The 22365-nt window shown below is 46.6% G+C and overlaps 1 protein-coding gene across 1 annotated transcript; it reads right to left on the bottom strand.

The window, feature by feature from the left end:
• Positions 1 to 7347: 7347 nt before the first annotated feature.
• Positions 7348 to 7923, bottom strand: LOC136510604 (uncharacterized). Its single transcript, XM_066505002.1, has one exon. It carries the CDS (start codon positions 7921 to 7923, stop codon positions 7348 to 7350), a length of 576 nt encoding a protein of 191 aa, XP_066361099.1.
• Positions 7924 to 22365: the final 14442 nt, after the last annotated feature.

Here is a 22365-nt window from a genome sequence, read left to right as displayed (position 1 = left end):
CCCAATACCATGTGGCATGAGCAAACCAAATCCTACGTTGACATTTATTTCTGTCTCGCTGCGTTGACATTTATTTCTATCTCGCTGCATTAACACAGTGGCGAAACTAGAGCAAATTAGAGGGACTACACTTACCCCATGAACACATAAATACATGGTGAAAATTTAGATATAATCACTGTTTTAACATTTTTTAGGGAGAGGGTGTATTTGCACCCCCTAATATATATGTAGCTCTGCCCTTGTCTAGAGATCTTTGTAAGTTCTCAAACAATTGATATAAACCATGGAGTGTTGTAGGGCCATGCAAAATGTCAAGATAAATAATAGTGATAATTGCAAGATATATCAGGTAAAGTGTTACCCAGGACACAACAAACTTGTCTTGGACAGAGCGCTGTCGAGCTGCTCTCAGTCCAATGGGTCTGCAACTCTCTGCGTGCATGTTCTTTCACCCCTTCCGATCATATCAAGCCAAATATCCTTTCACAGTGTACAATACACAACAAAGTTGAGCGTTAAACACAAGGTTCTGGGTGAGAAAGAGTACGTACGGCCTTCGAGTAAGTGCTGATAAATATAGCCGGATACTGGTTGCATGAATTCTTTCGGCCTACCTCTTAGCCCACTCATATACTAGTTACATCTTCACAATTAGTTTCTTGGTTTTTGTGTATAAGCCAGCTATAAGTTTACAGCCTGTTTCTTCTCTCTCTTCTTCCTTCTCTCCTCCACCTCAGTATTTAGCTTGGTTACAGACCCTTATTATACTTGCTCTATACAAGTTAGGATTGTGATGAGATGTCACTCCCAAGTGTATCCGGACTTCTACTCTCGTACTATTACTCAAAATTTGATATTGACATATCCGGTTTTATATTGACCTAGAACCTTTTTCAAATAATTATATAAAATATTGAAGTTTAAAAGATATATTAAACACCAACCTTATCATATTCTATTTCCATCAAAAGTACATCAATATGCACTACACATCTGTAATTATTTTCACATATGTTACTTAAATATAATTGTTGAAGTGACAAATTTATTTCAAAATGGAGGTAGCGTAGACCAAACTAGATATTTTTCATAGTACGAGTATCTTTCACAGGTATCCATTCTATCCACAAGCAACTCGCTGTGCCATCAATTGAAGTTTGTGCATGTCAACTTCGGGAGGGGAGGGGGTGGGGAAGTTAACCCTAAATTTCTAAGGTGGTCGATCAAGTTGCAAGGACTTAGATTTATCCACCCAATCAACTTATATATACTACTACACATCACATACAAAACGCAAATTGCAGTAAAAATAATTATAAATAGCGTCGTTTCCCTGGTCAGGACAAATGTGTTTATGGGTACTGAGGTCTTGATAGTAACTGCCTGGTCACCTATCCACAGTCTATGAATGCACAGAGAACTGCCCGGTAACAATTAACCAAGTTGTTTCCAATGCATTAGGCAAAAGTAGTAGGATATTCCTAGGGAAAGAAGTTGTAAACTATTCTACTACCTTCCTTTGAAATTATAATACGTATTTTGTTTTGCTAGGATATAACTTGAGCCACCAATTAATATGCCAGTTATGTGATACAAAATATAATCATAAATTTTAATAGGGATTTAGTGACATAAATTTTGCGTCACAAAACTATTTATTAATAAAAATTATTGGACACAAATTATGCTACCGACGGTATACATAACTTCTAACGACTAACGGCCTATTTAGATACACTAGCTACTAATAGTTAGTGTCGTGGGGTCGAAACCACGGTAAGCATGTTGTTCGAGTCGGTGTCAGAGTACGGGTCTCCGGTGGCTCGGATGGACTCAGGAACACAAGAATCACACAGAGGAGACGCAACGGTTTATCCTAGTTCGGACCAATTCGGTCCCTATGTCCAGCAACTGGTGATCCTTATACTCAAGAGCACCCAAAATCGAGGGTTACAACAGAGTGTAAAGGATGAAGATTTGGTAGGGGTTAGCTCAGTGCTAATCCTAAGGTTGCCTCACCACCGGTGGAGCCTTCCCCCTTGTCGGAGAGGAGGAAGACGATAGGATGCGGTGGAGGAGAGGTTCTCAGTGCCCCTCTCTGGGTTGCCTTGCTCTCTGTGCAAAGCGGAGGCCGATGGAACGGAGTGTCAGGTGATCGAAAATAGGATCCTCCCCCCTCTAGGTCCGACCTTATCCCTTATATAACGAGATAGGTCGGGTACATGGCGGTTTGGGGGTTTAGTCTACGGTATACGTGCGCCAGAGTCCAGGAGGGTCTTGCAGCGGTGCGCCGTGGACCGTAGCGGTGTCTTGGAGCCGAAGAAGCCTTGGGCGTTGTTTGGCTGCTTCATTCTGACACTCTGCGTGCCAGGTGGTGTTAGCTTGGACTGGCCTCCCCTGGGTGAGACCTTCTAGAGTCTTCTTGGTGACGGAGGAGGTCGGCTCCAAGGGCTGACACGTGGGCCTAGAAGCCCACGAGCCCTCAGAGGCCGTGGGAAGCTTTGTCTTCTTGTGTCACACCCCGAACGTGACCCTGTCAGAGGAGTAGTTAGCAAGGTTGAAAGGTCCTAATGGCTAGAGGGGGGGTGAATAGCCTAATAAAATTTCTACAACAACACTTAACAAAATAGTTAGACAATTATGAGGCGAAGCAAGTGTTGTGCTAGCCTACTCAAAATGCAAGCCAGCTACCACAATTCTAGTTTAGATAGTGTCGATTCACACAAGAACTATGACACTACCTTATGTTAGTGTGCTCTCAAAGGCTAACTAAAGAGCCACACCAACCAAGCAAGCAAGCTCTCACAACTAGCTACACTAAAGAGCTTGTCAACTAGTTTGCGGTAAAGTAAAGAGAGTGATCAAGAGGGTTATACCGCCGTGTAGATGAAAGAACCAATCAATCACAAGGATGAATAACAATGACGACCAATCACCTCAGAATCAATGATGAACACAATGATTTTTACTGAGGTTCACTTGCTTGCCGGCAAGCTAGTCCTCGTTGTGACGATTCACTCACTTGGAGGTTCACGCGCTAATTGGCTTCACACGCCAAACCCTCAATAGGGTGCCGCACAACCAATACAAGATGAGGATCACACAAGCCACGAGCAATCCACTATAGTACCTTTTGGCTCTCCACCGGGGAAAGGTCAAGAACCCCTCACAATCACCACGATCGGAGCCGGAGACAATCACCACCTCCGCTCGATGATCCTTGCTGCTCCAAGCCATCTAGGTGGCGGTAACCACCAAGAGTAACAAGCGAAATCCACAGCAAAACACGAACACTAAGTGCCTCTAGATGCAATCACTCAAGCAATGCACTTGGATCACTCCGAATCTCACTATGATGATGAATCAATGATGGAGATGAGTGGGAGGGCTTTGGCTAAGCTCACAAGGTTGCTATGTCAATGCAAATGGCCAAGAGACTGAGCTTGAGCCGGCCATGGGGCTTAAATAGAAGCCCCCACAAAATAGAACCGTTGTACCCCTTCACTGGGTACTGATCGGGCTAACCGGATGCTTCGGTCCAACTGACCGGACGCTGGTCCTCAGCGTCCGGTCGCCTGATGGCGGCCACGTGTCACCTGCGTTCAACTGTGAACGTTTGATCTCAATGGTCGAAATGTTGACCGGACGCTCCGACAGAGCTGACCGGACGCTGGACCCTCAGCGTCCGGTCGTTTCCAGTAAGGGTCCAAATCCTATTTTTGCCGACCGGACGCGTCCGGTCATGCTTGACCGGACACAGCCCAGCGTCCGGTGCTTAACCCTAAGCACTGTGCAGACCGACCTCTTGACCGGACGCAGCCCTTCAGCGTCCGGTCGCTGAGTGACCCAGCGTCCGGTCAGTAGACCGACGCCAGCGTCATTTCGACCAACTCCATTTCACCTCTAACTTCTTCACCCTTGTTCAAATGTGCCAACCACCAAGTGTATCACCTTGTGCACATGTGTTAGCATATTTTCACAAACATTTTCAAGGGTGTTAGCACTCCACTAGATCCTAAATGCATATGCAATGAGTTAGAGCATCTAGTGGCACTTTGATCACCGCATTCCGATACGAGTTTCACCCCTCTTAATAGTATGGCTATCAAACCTAAATGTGATCACACTCTCTAAGTGTCTTGATCACTAAAACAAAATGGCTCCTACAATTTATACCTTTGCCTTGAGCTTTTTGTTTTTCTCTTTCTTCTTTCCAAGTCGAAGCACTTGATCATCACCATGCCATCATCTTTATCGTGCTATGATCTTCATTTGCTTCACCACTTAGAGTGTGCTACCTATCTCATGATCACTTGATAAACTAGGTTAGCACTTGGGGTTTCATCAATTCACCAAAACCAAACTAGAGCTTTCAAAGGTCGTGCCTAGGGAGCAGCGCTGAGGAGCCTCTGAGCATCGGTAGCTCGGGGCCTGTCTTCTTGTGTCGGGGCCTTAATAGGCGTCGTGAGCCTTGCAGGAGCCAAGGACTAGGCTTGGTCGTGCCATAGATCGGGAGCCCAAGGCTCGGGGAAGCCCCCGAGCCCTAGGCAAAAGCTGCAATCGAGTCAAGCTCGGCTAGATCTCTTTGCCAGAGGCCACGCGCGAGCGTGCCCGATGGGCATAGCCCCTGAGCCCCCTAGCGATCCTAAAGGGGTCGGTCAGGGGGTCTTCTTTGTTCAAGAACCATTGGACCCGAGTCTTAATATACATGTATGTTAGGATCTCGTCAGGAGCCCCTGAGCCCTTTGTGACCTTACCTAGCATCATGGAGATGAAGGGCTGAATTCGATCATCTGGTGGACGAACCCTCCTTAGCGGGGATGTCTTCCGCTGGCGGGAGCACTGTGCCCAGCTTGGGGCCTTCTTCTCCAAAGTGATGGGCGTTGCTCGGCTGTCGGGGCTGAGCAAAGATAGTATTGATCCCTTCATGAGCCTATGTTACTTGGGTCTTTGACTTGAGCGAGAGCTCAGTGAACTCATCTAGGAGTTGTCGACTGTAGGCCCGGGGGCGCCCTCCTTTTTTATCGGAGCCTGCCATGGGCCGGGTGATCAAGAGTGCTGGGCTCTGGCTCAGTAATAGGTCCCGATCTTCTCGATCTGGCCTTCTAGGGCTGACCCTCTACGGCCATAGGTTAGGGAGATGGGAGCATGCTGAAGCTTGGACAGAGGCCCTCATTATGCCCACTACTCAGCGCCTCCCGACCCAACTCCAGGGAGTTGGTTGGTTTTTGTGGGATACGCCACCCGAGCGTCCATCGATCGAGGGGTTGGGATGCTCCATCTGGGGAGCCAGCATAGCCCCTGAGACCATTGTGGGGCCTTCTTACTAGTGGAAGGGGCAGCTTCTAGGCATGTCCCATCCGCTAATGCCTTGCGTAGGCCGTTGATGGCGTCTGGACCATCATGCCTGGTGGAGGAGTTATGGCGTGCAGCCCCCGTGTCGTCCTGCCTCATCTAGGAGATTGGACGTTGGGGCCATGTGGAGTAGATCTGGTGGAGGAGGAGCCATAGCACATGTTGCGCGTGGATCCAAACCATCGATGATAGCTGGTGGGCCCGGGGGGAGTCGAATCCCCTAAGTTTCGCGAGGAGGCGTGCGCGTGGTGAAAAGCAGAGAGGGGACTTGACTTGTTGTCAGTGGTTCCCTGACTCTACCTTTACTGCACAGCCATCATTATGCAACTACTCGGAGGTGTGCTGTTGGGATTGAAGGGATGCCTAGCTGATTCCCCGGGGCCCTTTCTAATCATTGATGGTTGATCGGAGGGGCTAGAGCTGCTCACAGCACATTATCTAGGCTATAAAGGGGAGCCCCTGGGGGACACGACATCTTTAATCCCTTCCTCTGTCCCCTCTCTTCTTCTTCCTTAGATCCATCTTCTTCAGCGGTGATGGCGGTGGCGATGGAGTGCGACGCTTCCCTTCGAGTGAGCTTGGTGTTGTCCACCGGGCAACTACTTCTTCGAGGGTGGAAGGACTGCAGTGAAGGAGGGGTGGTGACTCGACGCTAGAGGCATCTATCACGTCCTCCCTCCCTAGAAGGTGTAAGGCTCCAGCGACATCGCTGGAGTCCTTGTACCCTTTAATGGGGGAGGGGGATTGTGATGCATCGATTGCTACCCCCCTCCCTGTCCTGGCGATGGCAAAGGATGGCGGGCCCACTGATGGTGCGACGGTCGATGTCGCCCGACCTCTGGCATTGGGAGGGGAGCCCCGAGGGTGGCCCTCCTGCCCGAGCCATGCACACCGTAGGACCATGACCCAGAGGTCAGGCACGCCCTATGGTTTTTGCCATCATATAGCAGCAGTGGATTGCAGTTTCTACCACCATATATTGTAATCAGGTCATTACCTAATTGATGAAATGAAATTACTTTCATTTGCAATCCCATTTTGCTCTTGAGTCGTGCTCAGAGACTTAATCCCTCGTTGGGCTAGGCTGTTACGACAATGGCCTTGTTGGCCAAGAACGTCGCACCCGTGTTGCTAATGGGTAAGTCCATGAGAACCCTGGGTTTACGGCTATTTCGTGCCCCGGTTATGTCCCCCAGAGGGGAGATCCTCGGCTTCCTGACCGAGACACTCATATAGTTTCTGAGTCCATCTGTTAGTACTTGGGGGCTCACTGCCTCCCTCGTTGGGTCACCATGAGCAGCCCTAGGTCAGTACTCAAACATCGCTCGTCCAAACGGTCGGGGCGCTTCTAGGCACCCTGGTTACAATCGCGTGGGCTCATCTCCTGACCGTCCATGGCACTTTTGGTTGCTTTGGGCGACCTTGAAGCCTACTGGGCTAGCCTTGAAACCTAGGCAATGCCCCTTCTAGGGGGCCTAGACCAGCATGCGGTGGGGTGGAATGATCTGATGAAGGATCGAGAGATAGGAAGATATCTAAAAAGAAAATGGAATCGACACAGGAGAGGGAAAGAGGACATAGCTGGTAATGTGATGGCTGAGGCCGCTCCATTAGCGCCTTGCCGATCTTTTGCCTACTCCTATTCCGTCCACCCTTCCTTGCCTCACTCGAGGGCCTTCTATAGCGGTTCTCCTTCAGAAAGGTCAGTAGATGGTTAGTTTAGCAGATCCTATGGTGCAGCTGAGCTTCCGCTGGGGTCGCTCAAGTTAAAGGAGACAATGACTGAAGCAAGAGAAGCAAGAGCATCAGGAGGATAGGACTTATCTTGGTTTTTGTTGTTGTAGAGTTAGCCCAGCAAAGGAGGTTGGTAGGCGGGCCTTAGCTCAGGAGGCATCACTTCTAGACAGATGGCTTGGCGATGGCCTTCCCTCATGGAGAAAGGTCAGAACTCACTTCAATCAGGTCAGCCCCTTTTGGGGGACCGAGCGCCTAGATGGAGGGGCCAGCTGAGCCACCACTATCGCCAGAAGCCTTGGGTGCCTCACCGATGCTCGGTCGGTCAAGCACTACCGCTACCTTGGCTGCTTCCTCCGCCGATGCCCCTTCTGTGTTGTGGCCTGAGCTATCGGGAGCACAGGGGGCGATGACAGCGGCTGCTTGGGCGATGCAATCTTGCTCACAGTAGTAGACTTGCTCGAAGCTGCCCTCGACGGTGATGACCCCCTTCGGGCTAGGCATCTTAAGCTTTAGGTAGGTGTAGTTAGGGATGGCCATAAACTTAGCAAAGCACGGTCGACCGAGGAGGGCGTGGTAGACACTAGGGAAGTCGATGACCTCAAAGGTGTGCGGCCCCTTGCAAAAGTTGTCTGGCTGGCCGAAGGTGACCTTAAGCCGGATGTGCCCAAGGGGCACAGCTTCCTTCCCTGTCATGATCCTATAGAATGGCGCCTTGCTGGGGCACAGGCTGCTCCGAGGGATGCCCATCTTGTCAAGGGTGCTAGTGTAGAGTATGTTGAGGCCGCTCCCCCAATCCATCAGCACCTTGGAAAGGCGTGTGGTACCCATAATCGGGCTGACCACGAGCAGGTAGCGCCCCAGATGAGGGACGTGGTCGAGGTGATCTTCCTGGTCGAAGGTGATGGCTATCTAGGACCATCGGAGCTATGTCGGGGTGGTGAGGGTGTGGATGGCGTTTACCTCCTGCTCGGTGATCATTAGGTAATGCTCAGCCTTGGGAAAATTGTTGTCTTCTTCCTGGGCACCGTTGAAAGCTCTAGTTTGGTTTTGGTGAATTGATGAAACCCTAAGTGCTAACCTAGTTTATCAAGTGATCATGAGATAGGTAGCACACTCCAAGTGGTGAAGCAAATGAAGATCATAGCATGATGATGATGATGCCAAGATGATGATCAAGTGCTTGGACTTGGAAAGAAGAAAGAGAAAAACAAAAAGCTCAAGGCAAAGGTATAAACCATAGGAGCTATTTTGTTTTGGTGATCAAGACACTTAGAGAGTGTGATCACATTTAGGTTTGATAGCTGTACTATTAAGAGGGGTGAAACTCGTATCGAAATGTGATTGTCAAAGTGCCACTAGATGCTCTAACTCAATGCATATGCATTTAGGATCTAGTGGAATGCTAACACCCTTGAAAATGTTTGTGAAAATATGCTAACACATGTGCACAAGGTGATATACTTGGTGGTTGGCACATTTGAGCAAGGGTGAAGAAGTTAGAGGTAAAAAGGAGTTAGTCTCACTGGTCACAAGATGATCGGACGCTGGTCTCAGAGGGACCGATGCGTCCAGTCAAGTGTGGCAGCGTAGACGCCAGCATCGGTCATCAACCGGATGGTGGGTCTTGGACTGACCGGACGCTGGTAGGGTGTGTCTGGTCCTGTTGTCGGGTAGCACAGAGAAAAGTCACTATGTGACCGGACGCTAGCAGAGTCCGGTCAAGCATGACCGGACGCGTCCGGTCGAAGAAAATCATTTCTGGAACCTTACTAGAAATGACCAGACGCTGGAGGCTGAGCGTCCGGTCAATTTGTGCGCTGCGTCCGGTCAATAGATGACCGTTGAAATCTAACAAACAGTATTTGAAGCAGGGGACACATGGCGTGAATCATATGACCAGATGCTGAGGGCTAGCGTCCGGTCAATCGGACTGGAGCGTCTGGTCACCCCGCGCTATGCCCAGTGAAGGGGTACAACGGCTCTATTTCATGGGGGCTTCTATTTAAGCCCCATGGCCAGTTGAAGCTCATATTTTTAGCTATTTTCATTGACAAAGCAACCTTGTGAGTTTCGCCAAAGCCCTCCCACTCATCTTCATCATTGATTCATCATCTTTGTGAGATTGGGAGAGAATCCAAGTGCATTTGCTTGAGTGTTTGCATCTAGAGGCACTTGGTATTCGTGTTTCGCTGTGGGATTCGCTTGTTACTCTTAGTAGTTGCCGCCACCTAGATGGCTTGGAGTAGTAAGGATCGTCAATGCATCTCATGAGAGGCTAGAGGAAGCCAATGAGAAGCTTGGCAAAGCTCACAAAAAGCTTGAAAAGGCTCATTCCTCTTTGCTTGATGAGCAAAATAAAAAGAAGCATGTTGAAACTTGCAATGTAGGTTTAACTTATGATATAATTGATGAATCACTATCTATGCCTATCATTGTTGCTCCTACTAACCCTTCTTGTAGCACTTCCACTTCTACCTCATCTAGTAGTGATGGTCTCACCGGTGATGCCTCACTAATGGTTGAGAATGAGAACCTCAAGAAGGAGGTCAATAAGCTCACTCACACCTTGGCTAAGGCCTATGGTGGTGAGGACCGCTTGCTTATGTGCTTGGGTAGCCAAAGAGCTTCTCTCTACAAAGAGGGATTGGGCTATACCCCCAAGAAAGGCAAGGCAGCCTTTTCTCCTCACAAGACTAGTTTTGTGAAGAACAATGGTCGGTTTTGCACTAGTAGCAAGCAAGTGGGTCATAAAGAGCAAGAATGCAACAACAAGACCAAAAATGCTAATGTATCCTCCATAAAGCTTGATTCATGCTATATGCTTACTAGGGGTACAAATGGTGTGAAGGCTAAGTTCATTGGTAAACCATGGATGGGCTCAAAGAAGAAAGCCATTTGGGTACCAAAGAGCTTAGTAACTAACCTTCAAGGACCCAAGCAAGTTTGGGTACCTAAAAAGAATTGATCTTCTTTTGTAGGTCAATTACAAAGCCAGAGGAAGGCATTAGGTTCTTGATAGTGGGTGCACTCAACACATGATCGGTGATGCAAGAATGTTCAACTCAATCAACACCAATGACAATGATGGTTATGATAGTATCACATTTGGTGATAATGGCAAAGGCAAGGTCAAAGGGCTTGGTAAGATTGCAATATCCAATGACATGAGCATATCCAATGTGTTACTAGTAGAGAGCTTGAACTTCAATTTGCTATCCGTGGCTCAATTGTGTGATCTTGGATTCAAATGCATATTTGGGGTAAATGATGTAGAAATCATAAGTGTAGATGGCTCTAACTTGATCTTCAAAGGCTTTAGATATGAGAATCTATACTTGGTTGATTTCAATGCTAGTGAAGCTAGATTATCTATATGCTTGTTCACTAAGTCTAGCATGGGTTGGTTATGGCATAGAAGGCTTGGTCATGTTGGAATGAAACAATTGAATAGATTGGTTAAGCATGACTTAGTTAAAGGCTTGAAAGATGTTGTGTTTGAAAAGGATAAGCTTTGTAGCTCTTGTCAAGCCGGCAAACAAGTTGGAAACATCCATCCTAAGAAAAGCATGATGAGCACTAGTAAAGCATTTGAGTTATTGCACATGGATTTGTTTGGGCCAACACAATACACTAGTATCGGTGGAAACAAATATGGCTTTGTGATAGTGGATGACTACACTAGATACACATGGGTATTCTTTCTAGTGGACAAAAGTGATATGTTTGCAAGATTCAAATCATTTGTTAAGGGCATTCACAATGAGTTTGAAACAACCATCAAGAGAGTTAGAAGTAATAATGGTAGTGAGTTCAAAAACACTAGAATTGATGAGTTGTGTGATGAATTTGGAGTTAGACATCAATTCTCGGCCAAGTACACTCCATAATCAAATGACCTTGTTGAGAGGAAGAATAAAACACTCATTGATATGGCAAGGTCTATGCTTAGTGAGTACAATATGAGTCAATCCTTTTGGGCCGAAGCTATCAACACGGCTTGCTATTGTAGCAACCGCCTCTATTATCACCCATTGAAAGAAAAGACACCATATGAGCTCTTGAATGGTAGAAAGCCCAACATTGCATATTTTCGGGTATTTGGTTGCAAATGCTATATCTTGAAGAAAGGCACTAGATTGGGCAAGTTTGATAAGAAATGTGATGAAGGATTCCTACTTGGTTATTCCACTACAAGCAAAGCATATAGAGTTTGGAATTTGGATAGTGGTACTCTTGATGAAGTTCATGATGTTGAATTTAATGAAACCAAGGGTTCACAAGTAGAGAATGAGAACTTAGAAGATGTTAGAGGCATTCAACTTTCAAATGTCATGAAGAACATGGATATTGGTGATTTGAGGCCTAGGCAAGTGAATGATGATGAAGATGATCAAGTGCAAGTGCTCTCCAACTCAAATGTGCAAGATGATACAAATCAAGTTAGTACAAGCGGCTCTCATGAAAATGAACAACATCAAGTGGCTAGTACATCATCTCAACCCAATGATCAAGCAAGTGCAAGCAATCAAGTTCCAATCCTCCAACCAACCAATGTTGTAAGGGATTATCCATTGGACACTATCACTGGTGATATTTCAAGAGGTGTACAAACAAGATCAAGATTGGCTTCATTTTATGAGTATTTCTCATTTGTGTCATCCATTGAACCAAAGAAGATAGAAGAAGCATTGAAGGATGTTGATTGGGTGAATGCTATGTATGAAGAATTGAATAATTTCATGAGAAATCGAGTATGGGAATTAGTGGAAAGACCAAAGGGACACAATGTGATTGGAACCAAATGGGTCTTTAGAAACAAGCAAGATCAAGATGGGATAGTTGTAAGGAACAAAGCAAGATTGGTAGCACAAGGCTATACACAAGTTGAAGGTCTTGACTTTGGAGAAACATATGCCCCGGTTGCTAGATTGGAAGCTATTAGAATCTTGCTAGCCTATGCTTGTGCCCACAACATCAAGCTCTATCAAATGGATGTTAAGAGAGCATTTCTCAATGGCTACATCAATGAAGAAGTATATGTTGAGCAACCTCCTGGTTTTGAAGATGACAAGAAGCTCAACCATGTATACAAGTCGAAGAAAGCTTTGTATGGCTTGAAGCAAGCACCTAGAGCATGGTATGAGAGATTGAGGGACTTCCTACTCTCTAAAGGGTTCACAATGGGCAAGGTTGACACCACCCTTTTCATCAAGAAGATTGGAAAAGATCTATTTGTGTTGCAAATATATGTTGATGACATCATATTTGGATCAACCAATCAAGATTTTTGTGATGAGTTTGGAAAGATGATGGGTAATGAGTTTGAGATGTCCATGATTGGAGAATTGAGTTACTTTCTTGGTCTTCAAATCAAGCAATTGAAGAATGGTACATTTGTGAGTCAAGGCAAGTATATCAAGGACATGATCAAGAAGTTTGGCATGAGTGATAGCAAAGTCATTAGCACACCAATGGGAACAAATGGTAACTTGGATAGTGATGCAAGTGGCAATATGGTGGATCAAAAATTGTATCGGTCTATGATTGGAAGCCTACTCTATGTGACCGCATCAAGGTCGGATGTCATGTTTAGTGTATGCATGTGTGCAAGATTTCAAGCCTCACCAAGAGAAAGTCATTTGAAGGCTATAAAGAGGATATTGAGGTACTTGAAGCATACACCAAATGTTGGTTTGTGGTATCCCAAAGGAGCAAAGTTTGAGCTAGTTGGTTACTCCGACTCGTATTATGCGGGATGCAAGGTTGAAAGGAAGAGCACCTCGGACACATGTCAATTGTTGGGAAGATCACTTGTTTCTTGGTCATCAAAGAAGCAAAATAGTGTTGCATTATCAACCGCCGAAGCCGAATACATATCCGCTGGTAGTTGTTGTGCACAAGTACTTTGGATGAAGGCCACTTTGAGTGACTTTGGAATCAAGTTCAAGAAAGTGCCATTGCTATGTGACAATGAGAGTGCAATCAAGTTGACCAACAATCCGGTTCAACATGCAAGAACAAAGCACATTGATGTCCGCCACCATTTCATAAGAGATCACCAACAAAAAGGGGACATTTGTATTGAGAGTGTAGGCACCGAAGATCAATTTGCCGATATATTCACCAAGCCATTGGATGAGAAAAGGATTTGCAAGCTAAGGAATGAGTTGAACATATTGGATTTCTCAAATATGTGTTGATGCACCCCCCACTTATATGACATGCCTCTCCTTCGAGCAATCCAAGGTAAAAGTTGATTGGCATGACATACATCCTTGCTAAGAACATGTTTAGTGCATCTAGTCATCTCTCCATTTTATTAGGCTCATTCATGAAAATCAAATGAATTTGATGTTTATATGGTATCACTATTGCTTCTATGCTTGACTTGAACTAGTGGTAGCATATGACATGTTTATGGGCATGTAAACTTAGTGTTTAATCTAGAAAATGAACTTTAAGTGTTTAACTCAACATGGTACAAGATAACCCTTATTTGGAGGTGTGAAGAACTTGTCCTTGGATCAAACCGAGTTAAATATCTTTGATAAAAGATCTAGATTAGACCAAATTTAGGAAAATGATCCTCACCCCATTGATTGACATTGATAATCTCTACCTATCTATATTTTAAACCTTTATGGTCATTGATGACAAAGGGGGGGAAATAGTGCACAAAGATAGTGAAAAGACAACACAAAGGGGAGAAAAATAAGGATACAAGTGATAGGGGGAGAACTTGACGTAAGGGGAGAATATGACAAAGGAAAGGGATCAATTAAAATTTTGAGCACACAAGTAGGGGGAGCAAGCTCATGAACTTGTATGGTGCATTTGAATGTGCATCTCATATGTTTGCTTGCATGGCATAAGTTCTAAATTTTAAAATATCCATGCTTGTGTGATGAATGCTAGTTGTAAGATTGAATGATGAAATGAAATCACTAGATAACTTTCATTTTCAAGTAAGTTTTTACAAGTGGTATCTTTTCAAAGTATGTTTCCAAGTGGTATAAAGCTAACCATGGTGCTAAGGATGGTATAATGGTGCACTCCGATTGGTATCATGCTTCAAAGGTCCATCTTTTATACCTTAGCATCATTTGGTAGACATTGTCTCCTATATTTCCTATCTAAGCATATGTGCAAGCTACAATCCAAACTCTTAGCACATATGTAGGGGGGGCAATTGCTACCATATGGGGTTCATGAAACTTGTCCATATCCTTTTACACATGGTAAATATGCTTGGGCAAGCAACATAGATTCAATTGAATTTCAATTCATATCTTTGTGAAAGGGTTGTCATCAATTACCAAAAAGGGGGAGATTGAAAGCTCTAGTTTGGTTTTGGTGAATTGATGAAACCCTAAGTGCTAACCTAGTTTATCAAGTGATCATGAGATAGGTAGCACACTCCAAGTGGTGAAGCAAATGAAGATCATAGCATGATGATGATGATGCCATGATGATGATCAAGTGCTTGGACTTAGAAAGAAGAAAGAGAAAAACAAAAAGCTCAAGGCAAAGGTATAAACCATAGGAGCTATTTTGTTTTGGTGATCAAGACACTTAGAGAGTATGATCACATTTAGGTTTGATAGTCATACTATTAAGAGGGGTGAAACTCGTATCGAAATGCGGTTGTCAAAGTGCCACTAGATGCACTAACTCATTGCATATGCATTTAGGATCTAGTGGAATGCTAACACCCTTGAAAATGTTTGTGAAAATATGCTCACACATGTGCACAAGGTGATACACTTGGTGGTTGGCACATTTGAGCAAGGGTGAAGAAGTTAGAGGTGAAAAGGAGTTAGTCTCGCTGGTCACAAGGTGACCAGACGCTGGTCTCAGAGGGACCGGTGCGTCCGGTTAAGTGTGGCAGCATAGACACCAGCGTTGGTCATCGACCGGACGCTGGGTCTTGGACCGACCGGACGCTGGTAAGGTGTGTCCGATCCTATTGTCGGGCAGCGCGGAGAAAAGTCACTGTGTGATCGGACGCTGGTAGGGTCCGGTCAAGCATGACCGGACGCGTCTGGTCAAAGAAAATCATTTCTAGAACCTTACTAAAAATGATCGGACACTGGAGCCTGAGCGTCCGGTCAGTTTGTGCGCTACATCCGGTCAACAGATGACCATTGAAATCTAACGAATAGTATTTGAAGCAGGGGACACATGGCGTGAATCACGTGACCAGATGCTGAGGGCCAGCGTCCGGTCGATCGGACCAGAGCGTCCGATCACCCCGCGCTGTGCCCAGTGAAGGGGTACAACGGCTCTATTTCGTGGGGGCTTCTATTTAAGCCCCATGGCCAGTTGAAGCTCATATTTTTAGCTATTTTCATTGACATAGCAACCTTGTGAGCTTAGCCAAAGCCCTCCCACTCATCTCCATCATTGATTCATCATCTTTGTGAGATTGGGAGAGAATCCAAGTGCATTTGCTTGAGTGTTTGCATCTAAAGGCACTTGATATTCGTGTTTCGCTATGTGATTTGCTTGTTACTCTTGGTGGTTGCCACCACCTAGACAGCTTGGAGCAGCAAGGATCGTCGAGCGGAGGGTGGTGATTGTCTCCGGCTCTGATCGTGGTGATTGTGAGTGGTTCTTGACCTTTCCTCGGCGAAGAGCCAAAAGGTACTCTAGTGGATTGCTCGTGGCTTGTGTGATCCTCACCTTGTGTTAGTTGTGCGGCACCCTATCGAGGGTTTGGCGTGTGAAGCCAATTAGTGCGTGAACCTCCAAGTGAGTGTATCGCCACAACGAGGACTAGCTTGCCGGCAAGCAAGTGAACCTCGGTAAAAAATCATCGTGTTCATCATTGATTCTGAGGTGATTGGTCTTCATTGTTCTTCATTGTTATTCATCCTTGTGATTGATTGGTTCCTTCATTTACACGGCGGTATAACCTTCTTGATCACTCTCTTTATATTACCGCAAACTAGTTGTCAAGCTCTTTAGTGTAGCTAGTTGTGAGAGCTTGCTTGCTTGGTTAGTGTGTCTCTTTAGTTAGCCTTTGAGAGCACACTAACATAGGGTAGTGTCATAGCCATTGTGTGAATAGATACTATCTAAACTAGAATTGTGGTAGGTGGCTTGCATTTTGAGTAGGCTAGCGCAACACTTGTTTCGCCTCATAATTGTCTAACCATTTTGTTAAGTATTGTTGTAGAAATTTTTATTAGGCTATTCACCCCCCCTCTAGCCATTAGGACCTTTCAATCGTTCGCTGGGTTGCCAGCCTTTGGGGTAGGCTTTTGGGCCTTGCCCTATTGGCTAAGGGTGCTACGGATGTAGCCCTTCATGGTAGCGTAGTCCTTGAGGAGGTGCCTAGCTTGCCCCTCATGGATCTAGCAGGGGGGCTCAAGTGCCTTCTCGAAGTGTTTCGAGCATGCACCGCCCCCGCAGGGCTATAGTCTAGCGGCGCGGTCGGCCGCTGCCACCATCTCCTCCCCATGGCTCTTTGAGTCCTTGTTTCGCTTGTCATGGCGTTGCTAGGACGAGACAGGATCATAACTGCCGTCGCCACCACTAAGGTGGCCAGTGGCCTTGACTTTCCCGCTGAAGTTGGCCTAGACTGCCTCCTCGTTGGTGGCGTATTGGGTGGCAACATCTAGGAGCTCCCGGATTGTGCATGGGGTCTCGCGGTCGAGCACGTGGATGAGGGCCTCGCAGGTCATGCCACAGATGAAGGTGTTGATGACATCGGCGTCGGTGATGTTGGGGAGGTCATTGCGCTTCTTGGTGAAGCGTTGAATGTACACTCGGAGGGTCTCATCGGCCCTCTACCTGTATTTGTGAAGATCCCAGGAGTTCCCTAGGCGGGTGTAGGTACCCTAGAATTGGCCGATGAAGACTGAATGGAGATCGCCCTGCTAGGCTCGAGCTGCTTGAGCTAAGCTTTGGTCGAGCTCGACAGAAGCAGAGGAAGGTACTGGACGACGAAGTCATTGTCTGACCCCCCAGCCTTCATGGCGAGGCGGTAGTCCTCTAGCCAATGGTTCGGGTTGGTCTCACCGTTGTACTTGGAGATGTGCATCGGTGGCTGGAAATGCCTAGGGTAGGGGGCCTCCCGGATCGCTGTCCCGAACACCAGGGGACTAAAGTGATCCGGGGCGAGGCCCCCATCCTGTCGCTTAGGGGTATGGGACTACGCCTGAGTGTGGCGCCTGGCCTCGATGGTGTCGTGGACGTCATGGTCGTCGTCGATCTGGTGGTGCATGGGGCAACGTCGAGGAGAAAGGTCATGCCTTCTCTCCTACCGAGGCTTGGCGCCCAGAGCCCGTGGCCAGTTGGAGCTATTGCCCGGAGGTGTCATCGTTGCTTCCCCCCTCCAGTGGGGCATGAGCGTCGGAGTGGTCCCCGTTGGCGATGGCCGTCGTCTAGGGTGGCCAGGAGAACGCGGCGCTACGTCATGATGCCAAACTCTCTGCCTATTGCTCGAGAGCGACGTGGAGGAGCCGCTCCACCTTGTTTAGCCGCTCATTAGTCTTTGGGTCTAGCATGCCGGAGATGTCTTCTAGGTGGCAGGCGGTGGCCGCCATGTTGTATGCCGCACTGGGGAAGCAGAGGCCGCTAGGAGCCCTCGTGCGGGCATCGTCATCGTCGCTGAGAGGGTACATGGCTTGCTGCCGTGCAAGGTCCCACATTCGGCGCTTGAGCACTACCTCGGCGGCATCCAAGTTCACCTACCGAGCTCAAAAGCGGTCTGCGTTCTCCTGAAGGTAGGCCGCGCGGCTACAGGGACTCAGATCCGGCGGCGTGAGCCCAGGCGCCTCCTCAAGTAGAACCTCACCGTCGATGTGGTAGCATATGCGTGGAGGGGTGTTGTAAATGATGTCGCCGGAGTCATACTCCGGGCCGTTCCCTGAGAGGATCTCGAGGAACATGTGGAGTAAGGGGACAGAGCGAGGGGACATCAGTCCCTAGCATGCCAGAAGGATGGTGCTTCGCGATGCCTCATGACTGATGAGGTACTCCTACTCTAGCTAGAAGGACGCCGCCGCATTCTGTATCCCGAAAGGTAGGTTCGAGAGGTAATACCAGAAGCAGTCAAGCGGTGGGAGCACCTCACCAGTGGTGATCTAGTGGTGGACGTTGGCCATCATGTAGACCATCTGGCTATGGTCTGACACGGTGGGGTTCGGGCCCGGACCGCACCGGATCTAGCCGGCCAGAACCTCGAGATCTACTCCCAAGAGTCCTAGAGGAGGAGGAGGCGCTAGGGACTCGTTGTCCATCGACGTAGCCCCATGGAGTGGACAAAGCTCATCGTAGCAGTCGGTGACATAGTCTAGGGTCCCAAAGTTGAGGACCTGGCCTAGAGCGAAGGCGCCTGCCATGACGGAGAGCTCACCGGGGAAGCGAACACCACCGTCTAGGGTGGTGCTGCCTGCTACGGTGATAAGGCGGGTGGCTCCAGCCATCGTAGAGCTAGAAACACACTTGATGTTGCCCCCTACCTGGCGTGCCAGCTGTCGCGGGGTCGAAACCGAGGCAAGCATGTTGTTCGAGTCGGTGTCAGAGTAGGGGTCTCTGGGTGGCTTGGGTGGACTCAGGAACATAAGAATCACGTAGAGGAGATGCAATGGTTTATCCAGGTTTGGGCCAATTCGGTCCCTACATCCAGCAACTGATGATCCTTATACTCAAGAGCACCCAAAATCGGGGGGTTACAACAGAGTGTAAAGGAAGAAGATTTAGTAGGGGGTTAGCTCGGTGCTAATCCTAAGGTTGCCACACCGCAGGTGGAGCCTTTCCCCTCGTCGGAGAGGAGGAAGACGACGGGATGCAGTGGAGGAGAGGCTCTCGGTGCCCCTCTCTGGGTTGCCTTGCTCTCTGTGTAGAGCGGAGGCCGACGGAATGGAGTGTCTGGTGATCGAAAATGGGATCCTCCCCCCTCTACGTCCAACCTTATCCCTTATATAACGACATAGGTCAGGTACATGGTGGTTTCGGGTTCAGTCTACAGTCTACATGCGCCGGAGTCCAGGAGGGTCTTGCAGCAGTGCGCCATGGACCATGGTGATGTCTTGGAGCCGAAGAAGCCTTGGGCGTCGTCTTGCTGCTCTGTTAAGACACTCTGCATGCCAGGCGGTGTCAGCTTGGACTAGCCTCCCCCGGGTGAGACCTTCTGGAGTCTTCTTGGTGGCTGAGGAGGTCGGCTCCAGGGGCTGATGCATGGGCTCGGAAGCCCACGAGCCCCCGGAGGCCGTGGGAAGCTTTGTCTTCTTGTGTCACACCCCGAATGTGACCCTGTCGGAGGAGCAATTGGCAGGGCCGCGCCTGGCGAGCGGCGCCAAGGAGCCCCCAAGCATCGGTAGCTCGGGGCCTGTCTTCTTGTGACCAGGCCTTGGCTGGCGTCGTGAGCCGAGCAGGAGCCAAGGACCGGGCTTGGTCGTGCCATAGATCGAGAGCTCAAGGCTCGGGCGGAAGCTACGGTCGAGTCAGACTCGGCTGGACCTCTTTGCCAGAGGGCACGCATGAGCGTGCCCGATGGGCATAGCCCCCGAGCCCCCGGGTGATCCTGAAGGGGTCGATCGGGGGGTCTTCTTCGTTCGGGAATTATTGGACCCGAGGCTTAACATACCTGTATGTTAGGATCTCGTCGGTTAGTCAACTAATAGGTTTTCATAATATTAGATAGCTAATTATCAGCTACTTAATATTAGTTAGCTATCTATTAGCTAGGTACTGTGTTAGGATTTAGTAGCTAAAAGGTGGATGTGTCGCTGTTTTTTTTTTTTTCTATAATGCCCTTTTAGCGGCTAATGGAAGAGCACGTGGATAGAAATGGATGAAAGGTAAAAAAATGGCCTTTGTCAAAATATCACCTGCTACTCGCTCTATCGTGAAAAGAATGCAATTCTACATAGAGTGCTTAGAATGTTTGGTTTCAGTAATATTTTATACAAAGATACTAATATTTGAGGTCATGTCTGAATCCACCCAGCTAATAATTAGTTGCTAAAGTTAACAGAAAAAGTCTAGTTTTTAGCCACTGGATTATCGTCGAGTCCAATTTGGGTACTCACACTCCAAAAAGAAGATGTCTTTGGCCATTGAACCATAAAAACTAGATAACTTTGGTCCTCAACTAGTTTCAAATGTGGTTTTTCCTCTATATGTATTTTTCTAAAAACAATAAAAATATGGTTAACTATCTAAAAGTTCATAAGTTATTCATCTCATATCAAAAACTTACAAAACGAGTTCCAATGTTTCTTTTAAAATACAGTCTATCTATTGGTGCTCTATTTTGAGTTCTCTAGTCTTACTCATTGTTGTTGTTAGCTCATAGTCATGACCTTTAGATTTAAAGTACCATTTTGCAGTTTACTTTATATTGATTGCATGCTGTTGGAGCCCCTGCCTTGTTTGAAACTTATTATATGTAATCTAGCAAACAGAATAATGTAAATCAATAGCAATGTAATGTCTAACTAGGATCTATACATAGTGGAGCATGGCATCTGTGAGATTGGCATCCTTTTTAAATCTTCCATGTACTCATAATCCATTAGATCCTTTCGGTTAGTACTAATTTCATATTTTGTGATTTAAGATGAATTGGTTATGAATTTTTAGAGATTTAATCAATTTTTTATTATTTTAGAAAATATATATAGGAAAAACCACCATTGAAATCAACCTTAAGGTCAAAGTTGTTCGACCTTAATAGTTCGACGGCAAAAGCTATCTACTTTTGGAATTTGATGGCCGAAATGGAAGTCAGATAATATTTGATGAGCAAAAATGGACTTCTTCCAAAATTAGTGGGTGGCCCCAATCAATTAATAGATCAGGTACTTGTTAGTTTGGTCATTAGCTAACAACTATCTCATTGGCTATTCCAACCCAGCTACTAGCAGCTAAGAGACCATGAAAACACAGTTTTACCCTCCCACATATACCTCTATCCACATGCTGTATCAATGTTTCTAAAAGGTGAAAGGCATTATAGACAAAACAATCATTTTATCAACCTTGTAGTAGCTCTGGATCAAAAAAACACCCGGCTAATGTTAGCTAATTAATATTAACTATTAGTCAGCTAGTCATTAGCTTCTAGTGGATCTGACGTGACCTAAGTATCATTAGATTCACCATGACATATATTTTCCATAGTATACCTATTTGAGATCATAACTCTTTATAAATTTAGTTACAATTAAAATTGTTTGACTTAGACCAAATATAGAATTATATTTTTTGAGAGGTTAATAGTATTAGTTAAGTAGTGAAATACTAGTTGTTAGGCGGGGTACCTAGCTGACAGTTGGCTGATCCACAAACATCTCTTAAAACACGTTAGGAGCTTAAAAATGGAGGTGGCATAAATAAAGAAATTAAACGAAAAGGGTGACTTGGTTAGATCTCGTGTGTCGCGTGATCGGCCGGCAACATCGATTTCGATAAGCAGCGGGAGAAGACCAAATTGGTGAAAGTCACAACCATGGATGGATGAGAACTCAAATTTCATAGGTTTGAAAAGAAACAAGAGGGTTAGCTTATTTAACTAGACTAGCCTTAGAAGCTAGGCGCACCTCTCTCTCTCTCCCTCCCTCAAAGCCAGAAACCAATTGGATTGTCTTCTCCGCCACGAGCTCGCGTCTCACCGTCAATCCTCGGAGGCCGATAGCTGCTGGCTCGTTCCTCCGATCACCTCCTTCCCCTCCGGACGACGCGCTCGAGATTTTGGGGTGGAGGGAAATGAAAGGGAGAGACAAGGCTAGGGGGGATTGCACAATTTACACCCACCCCGGCGTGCACGTGACAAACAGGTGAGGTCGGCTACCACCACGGACATGCCACGTCGGATCTAAACCTGTTCTCACCGTACCAGTATGGACCCATAGTCATAAAAAGAATAGGGTTCCAAAACTGCATTTTGAAAGATAGTGGACCTGGATGACATAGAGGCAAAAGTTAACGGACTAGTGGTGCATTTTGCTCTTTACGTAACCTTCCGACTTCTGAAATACAGCACACCAACATGTGCAAAATCAAACTGAGTCATGTTGCTAAGATTAAAAAGACAATCCAATTGGTTTCTTTGAAAGGCTTCTATAGTCGTATAACCCTTTTGTTTTGAACTTTAGGACTAACCTATAACTATATTCTCCCATGAAGAAGAATGAAAATGCTACTCCATCCGTCCCAAATTATAAGTCATTTCAACTTTTTTGGAGAGTCAAATCATATCGAGTTTGACCAAATTTATATAATAAAATAATAACATTTATGATAACAAATAAGTATCGT

This window comes from Miscanthus floridulus, chromosome 16 (assembly GCF_019320115.1).
Source record: "Miscanthus floridulus cultivar M001 chromosome 16, ASM1932011v1, whole genome shotgun sequence".
NCBI lineage: Eukaryota > Viridiplantae > Streptophyta > Magnoliopsida > Poales > Poaceae > Miscanthus > Miscanthus floridulus.
This window is presented reverse-complemented; position numbering and strand designations above follow the sequence as displayed.

Bases quoted from the DNA above. Each gene is read 5' to 3' on its own strand.
- LOC136510604 (XM_066505002.1), bottom strand. From the start codon at position 7,923: ATGGGTACCACACGCCTTTCCAAGGTGCTGATGGATTGGGGGAGCGGC.